Raw genomic sequence first — 9,003 nt, forward strand, 5'->3', positions numbered from 1 at the left:
TACTTTAGATTTTCCAACAACATACCCCCTACTGTGTTTCTTGGTCTTAGGGTGATGTTTATTCTCAGAGGAAATTAGGCTTAACATAAATACACACCACACTTTTCAGATGTTGTCCTTCTGTATTGATTTTTACATAAATAAAATCCCAGTTAGATGAATTAAACCTGCTAGGACAACACACAAATGGCATAAATGTGTTCACACCTGCATCTTTCTTTGTTTTTGCCATTCCGGGAACAGTTTCAAATTCACCATCTCAGAAAGGACTGACACCAAACATTTGCTCCACAAAATGGGGGGAAAATGATGTTGGTAATTGTTAGGAAGTTAATTTAACCTGAAAGTCTTCTGTCTTTTTGAGTGGACATGTGGGTGGAAGGCAGCTGTAATTGGTTTCTGTTTACCAGTACTGCTGCCTGGAACACATCCTTAGGCAATTAGCCTGACGGCGCAGGCTATATCAGTACAAAAATGGTGCAGTACACGTGTTTACAGTATGTGTATGTAAGAGGGAAAACTAAGCAGAGAACTGTACTCAGCCTAAAAAGAAGTCTTTTATTCTGGTTTATTTTTCTCCCTGAGTAACCACGGTGGAAAAGTAAGCTTTGCTGTTTCTGTGCCTTGTTTCTAAAAATCCAGATAAATGTTTGAATGTAACAAGACTAAGCCTTTAAAGTCCCATAATGAGTCTGAAAGGATTTTCTTCTATGACTCAGCCGTCATTTCCCCTCCTCTCTTAAAGTAAAAGCTTTTTTCCTCATGTTGTTTTTGCAGCTAAAACTAGAAATTGTGGCTGACCTTTTAAAACTATTTTCTTGCTAAATTTGTTTCTTAATGGAAGGAGACTTTAAAACTCTGAAAAGTTTTGATTTTATGTCTGCTGACTGCAATTTTTGCCCATTTCTTCCTTTCAGAATAGTTCAAGCATTATTGCTTTGGCGGGAAAATCACTGTGAACATAAATATCTTTTTTTATCTTAACTACTGCACCATGGCTCTGAATTTATGCGTGATATCATTATTCTGCTGGAAGGTGAAACTCACCACAGTCTCAAGGCTTTTTAATCCTATAACTGTTTTTCTTCCACTCATTCTCTCTGCTTGTCCATCAGCTACATATGCTGCGAACAGGACTAAGTCGCAAGCATCAGACTATCAGATAAGGTCAGTGGAGGATAGCTGGAGCTGTGATCAAATCCAGCAACCAGATTTATGAATGAAACTGCAAATTTACACACACATACACACGCATCTGCTTAGTTGACAAGATTTGACAGGCAGCCAAAAATAGAGAGTAGAGTTCAGTGGCTGTCGGCAAAAGTATATTCTATCTGACTTACACACAAAATACGCACACCCCCGCACGCACACGCACGCACACACGTCTCTGCAGTCCTTCTGTCACCCCGCCCGTCTCGGGCTTTGGCGAAGTCCATATGTGAGTCATCGGCGGACTTTAACTGCGTCTGTCCCTCTGCGCTGCAGCAGAGACACAACATCAGTCAATGACAGCGTAACATCAAGGCCTCTGCCATACACACACTGTGATGCCATAACTACAATCAGTTTGCTCAGGTTTAAAAATATAAACACCAGTTCCTTGTAAGCGTTCACTAACTCTTTAATATTCTCACCTCTGCGTCAAATATAGCAACAGGAGTTCAATTGTCTTTTAACTTTAGCGCTTCTAAAAACTGCTTTGTAACTCTCACCTTCAAAGAGACATTTAGTTCTAAATATAGTCCTGTTATTATTCATTTCATTATGAGTTGCGACAGGAGAGGTGGCGGCTGTATGAGCGAAACTCTTCTCACACCGAGGCTTTGTTTGGCTGACTCAAGCGAACAGCGCGCGTGCGTCGGGGGGTGCCTTTTGTGTGGGTGCACTCGCGGGCGCGCACACATAAAAAAAAAAAAAACAAATAAGAGAGAGAGAGTTGCGTATCTAGTGACGCACGAGTCAGGTGACACCTCTAATGGCACGAGGAGCTGTCCGCGGTGCTGAAACCAGACTCCAAGCGCGAGGCAGAGAGATGCTCAACTCACTCACGAGCCTCAACACAAACTAAGAACACAAGGTAGGTCCGGTTGTTGTTTAATAACGGCATAACCAACTCTGGTCTACACTAAATACTCTAAATGTTAATGTTAAGTTAAATAAGCGCTCATTTATTCTATTTCATAATAAGAAAAATAAGTAAATAAATACAATATTGCATTGCGAGAGCTGTTTTCCAACCTGAGGCTCCGCCACATATGCTCGGGCGAGGAGGTTATATTGTTGTCGCACGCAAGAAGCTGTTTTTCTCGCGGCCCATTTAGATCATATTATATGCAACGTTTGCGCTCTGTCTACTGAAAGCTGACTATCAAACAAAAAAATATGTTTGATAAAAAAAAAAAAAGAAAAAAGAAGAGCTTTCCGGTAAGTTTAGTGCGGCAGTGTAAAAATAAAAAAATCATAGAATAGAATTAGGAAACAAATATAACAAAAACTGCTAAAGATTGTCTCCTGTAATAATAATAATAATAATGTACGTGAAGTTCAGGACACTTTATCTTGGGTAAAAAAGCTACATAGGTGGATTGAAAACAACTACATCTGGATGTTGGGAGGTTGATCCAGGGTGAAGGAGAGGTTTCATGGGAACATCAGTCTTTACCGGGTTCCCTTGACAACGGCGACGTGACTCCTGGAGAGCAGCAAGTTGACGGCTAATAGGATTTGTATGGGAGCTGAATACCGCCGCTGCTGCTACTGGAAACGAGGCGACTGCATCCTAGTAGCTCAAATGACACCAACAGGCGGGTTCTTATGTAAATACAGTGATCCAGAAACATATTATTCACAAAACTATTGTTTTCAGTATAATTTTATAGATTTATTAAATGGCAAAACAAATAGTTTGACTAAAAGGATTCTCATTTTAAAACCAAAATAAAAGGTAAAAAAAAAGAAATTGCTTCAAAGTATATATTGATTTCATTATAATGATAATTTGTTCTCGGGAGAACACCTTTTTCAGTTTTTTATTATGCAGTCAGTGGGATAAACATTTTTAATCAGGAATAATTTAAAAAGACAACAGACCCCTGCCAGAAGAGTGTATCTTGTGAACCTGGCACTAGCTGTAATGCATAAAGGTCAGTGCTGACATGCGCTTGTTTATCTTCCTCCCGCAGACGTCACCATGCCGTCACTCCTTCAGACCTCACCATGCAGGCCGTTTCTCGTCTATTTAGCCTGCCCGCTCTTGATCTCCCTCTTCCTCACTTTCACTGGTGTCATCGGGGCCTCGATCCGAGACCACAGGCTACGGGGAACCGAACCTGACTCACAGGAAGGAGATGTGCTCCAGGCACCTGACACAGATATGCTGAAAGCATTGGAGTACATTGAAAGTCTCCACCAAAGAGCTCCCCACACTACAGAGCGTGATATCAGCCATATGGATGATGCTGAGAAGCTGCGTGCCATCTTGAGGCTGGCTTCCAACCCCACACAGAACCAAGATGAGCAGGAAGAGCAGGAGGATGAGAGAAAGAAGGATAAGAGCGAAGAGTTGCTCCAGGCTGTGCTAAGCACTCTCCAGCAGACGGAGAAAGCTGCCAGGCCAGCTCTGCTTCGCCCAGGTCCAGAGGGAATGGACACGAGTTATCCCAGAATGCAACAGAAACAAAAAGGTGTCACACCTCACAAGAAGCTGCCTTTGTTGTTTGAGGATGAGGAAGAAGGTGAGGGTGGTGAAGAAGAGGATGGAGAAGGTCCCAGACGCGAGAGTCCCTTCAAACGCACCAAAGAGAATGTGGAAGAGAAGTACACGCCTCAGAACTTGGCCACGCTGCAGTCCGTGTTTGATGAGCTGGACAAGCTGACAGGCACAAAGATCCTGCAAAAGCGACAAGATGAAGGCGATGACATGGGAGAAGACAAAGCAGAAGAAGATGAAGATGTGTTCAACTTGAGGAATGCAGCATATGATGATGATGGAGACAGAGATCTCATAGACTGGGGTCCAATGGACAGACAGGATGAGGAGGAGGAAGAAGAGGAGATGGACAGTAACCATGAGGTTGACCGAGGGCTTGATTACACTGATGACAATGACGAAGAAGTTGAAGAGGATGATGAAGATGATGGCGAAGACAGCTTTCCAGTAAAAAGATCGAGTGATGCAGATGGTGTGGCCAACTTGGTGGACTATTACCTCCTCAAAGTGCTTGAAAAAACAGAGGAAGAGGAGCAAAAGCGAGAACTAGTCGAGGAAGAGGGTGGGAGGATAGAGAGGAGGCTGCCTCAGAATCAGTACCAAGACAATATCGACCCACGAGTCATCTATCAGCTCCTCACTATCTCCCAAAAATACCAGATCCCACCCGAAGACCTGATGGACTTGCTCAGACCCAGACACCAAATGAATCAAGGCAAACTGAGAAAAAGTAATCAACTACCGCGAGCAGAGAGCAGGTTTTCTTTCAAGAAAGCAACTCCTGCAGCTAAATTCTACAATGTACGCCCACCATCTTATGTGAGAAAGACCCCAGAAGAGCTGAGAACAGAGGAGATCCTCAAAATACTGGGCATGAGCGGCGAGGAGGAGCCAGCTCCTGCCAGAAAGCAGAGGCAGCACAAGAGCTCCCTGTCACAACTTCACACACAGCCTGCCGGGCGTCTGAGGGAATCCGCTCCCACGCAACGGCGCCTTCCCAACACGTTCAGAGATGACTACGGCGACACGGTGGACGAGGATGAGCTGGCAGCTTATTTAGCAGCTCAGATGCTGGCACGGTATCCCAAACCTGCTTTTAGCAACAACAAGGCCACCCAAAAAAGAGAGGAAGTCGGACAGAGCACAACGGGCTCCTTAGAAAAAGCCATCGAGGAATACTTTGACCTGATGGACAAGGAGAAAAGCCCAAAAGAAAAGAGACAGTCAGAAGACGCAGAGAGGGACGGAGAGACACAAAGTCAGAGAGTGGAGAATGAAGCTGTGATGAAAGTGCTGAGCTACCTGAACCCAGAGACAGAAGAAAGTGAAGCCAAAACTCCAAAAGGAATATAATCAAAGGGGGTTGATACAGATTCATATTTAAATATATATTGTTTAGGTGATGGTAGGGGGAAGTGAAAATAAAGTATTTTGAAGAATAAACACACACAACTTACACTGCTCTGTAGGTTTAAAAAAAAGTTCTTATTTATTGGTAAAAATTAGTGTTCAGACTTTCATTTGATGTTTTGCTGAATACAAATTTGTTGCTCGGCAATACATACAGTAAATGTTTCACCAGCCATTACACACACACACACACACACACACACACACACACACACCTACAGAGACAGTCACAGCCAGTGTTCAGTTCCTTAGATTCCTGTGTGTTTTTCGTAATTCTTTCTTAATTGTGGTCATATGTGACATTCCTGAGGTTAATAAAGCATTGACTTTATTTTTTCCTTACTGTGTTGTGTTTCTCCATTTACTCACCAATTCACAGCACACACACCTGAACACACCATCTTTCTCAGAACCCTAAGATGAATAAAAAGGAGCCTTCAGGATCACAGTACTAATACATTTTCACCAACATCCTCATCCTCTCACGACTCAGTAGGCAGGTTTGCTCATATATTCCTCCATTGTCTGTGGATGCAGAACAAATGCTTTTGATAAGCAAAAATGAAAGCAACATGGGATGATGTTTTGGTAAAGGTTATAGTACCTCTTGTAGCGTGTCAGCCTGCTCCATAGACACATTCACTGCAAATTTGGATGTTTCTAAAACCTCTCCACCCATGAGGAATTCGTCCAGGATGAAGTAGGCCTTCTCAAAGTTGAAGATGATGTCCAACTCACACACCTAAGGTGACAAATGTTTTGGTTTGAGGATCCTCTAGTGGGAGTTTGTGACTTTAACAATCCAGTAATGCAAGCAGAAGCATGAAAAATAAAGTCAGTATTTCAAAATGATACAAAATATACAGTGTGTTTAAAAAGTGATTTGCCCCTTGGCATTGCTTTTACAAATCAGTCATTATCTACACGATTTGTCTTTTTTTTTTTGACAAAAACTTATTTAATGTCAAAGGAAACAGACATTCAAGAAAACATAATTTGGTCAAAAGCAACACCTAAATTCCTTACGTTTGACTTGATGGCAGCGTTTTAATGATAGATATGTTGCCTCATCAACCTCTTGGTCTTCTCAGAGTTCACTTAAAAGGAGTTTTCTTTTCCCAAAAGTTTGTAATTTCTTTACTTGAACTCAAGTAATTTAGACAATTTAATCAATTTCTCTTTGTGTTTCGCTGTGCATTAAAATGTGCAATGTTCCCTTCTGTGTATGAACAAAAATCCTATTGGAAGAATTTTGAGCTTCACGTGATTCAAAGCAGAGCAGCAACTTAAGTCATCTCAGCAGAGTAACTCACAACCCCTGAATGAAGGGACAACTTACATTACCAAAGTATTTATCCAGCAGCTCAACATATCGGTGCAGCACCTCCAAAGCAAGAAGTTCATTATCATGCTCCTCCAGACCAGCACAGAAATACAGGCTGGCATATCTGCAACCAAAAACAAGAAATTACCAAAGCATTCAAATGGTGCCTCGATAGTTGGTGCTAAAAAGACAAATCAATACAAATATATTAATATTGAGAGAACATAAAGTATCGGGGTTTTGTAGGAGTGTTTTGTCTGTTGAATATAAAACTGGTAGATGTATGTCATGTTGTGTCTTGTGCTGCCACCTTTTGTAAACAATCTTTAGGTCCTTCCATTGGAGGAAGTTGCAGGTACGAGGCTGACGGGGCAGCACCAACATTATCATGTCACGGATCACCTTCTTCTTCTCCCGTTCTGATGTCGGCACGAACCATTTCTGCAGTCGGAGTTTTCCTTGGCGACTGAACAGCAACAGGAAACGCAACTGGAAATGGGTACAATCGGAGGGGGAGTTTACTTTATTGAATGGTGTAAACTAATGCAAGTACACATAAAAAAACTGTTGGATTACTTCTTTAACCCAAAGGCAGGACATTTGCTTTTGGGACATAGGTTTGATCAAATGCCAGGTTAGAGTTTGTGACCCAGTTTGTTTGGTTCAACCAAAATAAACATTTTAGCATGTGCAGTATGTAATAAAACCAAAGTATGTATCAAAATGTGATTTGTAGGGCGTGCTGTGGTGGCGTAGTGGTTAGCACGACCCATATTTAGAGGCCTTGAGTCCTCGACGTGGCATTCCCGGGTTCGACTCCCGGACCTGACGACATTTGCCGCAAGTCTTCCCCCCTCTCCTTCTCCGTTTCCTGTCAGCCTACTGTCATATAAGGGACACTAGAGCCCACAGAAAGACCCCCTGGAGGGGTAAAAAAAAAAAAAAAGTGATTTGTAGCATTGTGTAAAAGTGCCAAAGTCTATTCTACTATTATTTTGTCATTTAAAGTCTTACTAATGAGATGCTAGAGACAGTGAAAGACTTACCAGAGTTTTCTCTGGGTGTCACAGAGTAACAAAACTGACTTTCCTCCACCTGTTGCTGCACTCTGTCAATTACTTGATTGAAAAAGCAGGATTGCAGGCTTTCGGCTTGTTTACAACACAGTAAAGTTACTTTAGAACTGGCTAAAGTATCCTGGCTTTTAAACTGGAGCGTTAAAAGGATGACGCAGTTTTAATACCACAATTGATAAATTACAGGAAAATTGATAGATTTATAGCTGTTATTTGTGTTACTTAGTTATTCCAGTTATTTGTTATTCTTTTTTTAAATCTCTAAATATAGAGGTAAGTACTTGAACCCATTTTCCATGCTGAAGACCATGACCCAGAATGCTGGGTCAAATCCATAACCCGACCCCGTCTATTATATTTGACCCAATAACACAATCATTCAAAGAGGGATGTTTTTACACAGCAGTGCTTAGAGTGCACTGCTGCTGATGGCTGTTAAAGCTGCCATCAACATGCTCACTTAAAGTCAAACATTCAGCAATACGCTCTCTAGACACGGAAACCACAATCAGACAGCGTTTGCACAACCAGGTAGATAAAGGGAGGATCACCTGGGAAACAGCGCATGTAAATCACCTCTGAGTGCTATGGCACAGTAAATACAAGGCTTGGGTTGTGCAAGGGTAATTAATGAGAGCTTTGCCCCAAGGTGCAGCTGCAGGCTCAGTGCAACACAATATACCTCAACATGTGGACTATAGCAATATCCTTACAGCAAACTCTTGATTTCAAAATGACGCTAACATTTGTAAGCTACTGGTTATGCAAATATCTGAGGACTGACGATCATTTAATATTTATTTGCCAGGAAGAAATATTGCACTTCGAAGGAAATAGATGTTTTTTGTTTGTGTGTTTGTTTAAAGTCACATTTAGTAAGGTTTCCCTATCACACGAGTTCAATTCATAGATCACAAAGTAAAGTAACCTCCATCAACATAAAGCTTTTACTTCCCAAACAGCAAACAACACGAATTTAAGCTATACGCCATACCTATACAAAAGTAGAAATAGGAAACAAAGTTTCCTGATACTCACCATTTGATAAAACAGCTATACAGCTACGAAACAAGGGAGACTGGCGATGCACCTTGTCCTGATATTTAGTGCTTCTGTACATGCGCACTCGGTGCGTTACTGTTTGTCTTTTCATAAATCAAAGCGTGCACACCTTGTCCAGTCACAGCCGCACCCAGCTGCGCTCCAGCGTCTGACTGGCTGCCGTGGAGTCTCAGAGGGTCCGCACCATTTACACACCGGCACACCGAGTGGACGGAGTGTGCGAATCACAGTTAATTACATGCAGGAGATGAAATCTAACGGATAAGCTATGTAAATTTTCTGAATGTTATTAAAATCTCCACACATTTCGTTCATGTTGCAACTGTTTTAAAGTGCATTTTTACCAACTTTCTCGACGACGGCAACCAGAGGAGTGGAAGGAGTTTCTATCTATCTATCTATCTATCTATCTATCTATC

General features: G+C 41.9%; 2 protein-coding genes across 2 annotated transcripts; one reads left to right on the top strand and one right to left on the bottom strand.

Moving 5' to 3' along the window:
- The first annotated feature begins 1,965 nt into the window (after positions 1-1,965).
- scg2a (secretogranin II a) lies at positions 1,966-5,453 on the top strand. The gene is made up of 2 exons (XM_027999386.1): positions 1,966-2,080; positions 3,186-5,453. The coding sequence occupies exon 2, from the start codon at positions 3,194-3,196 to the stop codon at positions 5,063-5,065; it is 1,872 nt and encodes a 623-aa protein (XP_027855187.1). The 5' UTR covers positions 1,966-2,080; positions 3,186-3,193; the 3' UTR covers positions 5,066-5,453.
- Positions 5,179-8,748, bottom strand: ap1s3a (adaptor related protein complex 1 subunit sigma 3a). The gene is made up of 5 exons (XM_027999387.1): positions 8,561-8,748; positions 6,757-6,935; positions 6,462-6,570; positions 5,727-5,864; positions 5,179-5,647 (listed from the first exon to the last, which is right to left on the bottom strand). Exons 1-5 carry the CDS (start codon positions 8,561-8,563, stop codon positions 5,612-5,614), a joined length of 465 nt encoding a protein of 154 aa, XP_027855188.1. The 5' UTR covers positions 8,564-8,748; the 3' UTR covers positions 5,179-5,611.
- Positions 8,749-9,003: the final 255 nt, after the last annotated feature.

The sequence above is a fragment of the Xiphophorus couchianus genome, chromosome 18 (genome assembly GCF_001444195.1).
Source record: "Xiphophorus couchianus chromosome 18, X_couchianus-1.0, whole genome shotgun sequence".
NCBI classification, from domain to species: domain Eukaryota; kingdom Metazoa; phylum Chordata; class Actinopteri; order Cyprinodontiformes; family Poeciliidae; genus Xiphophorus; species Xiphophorus couchianus.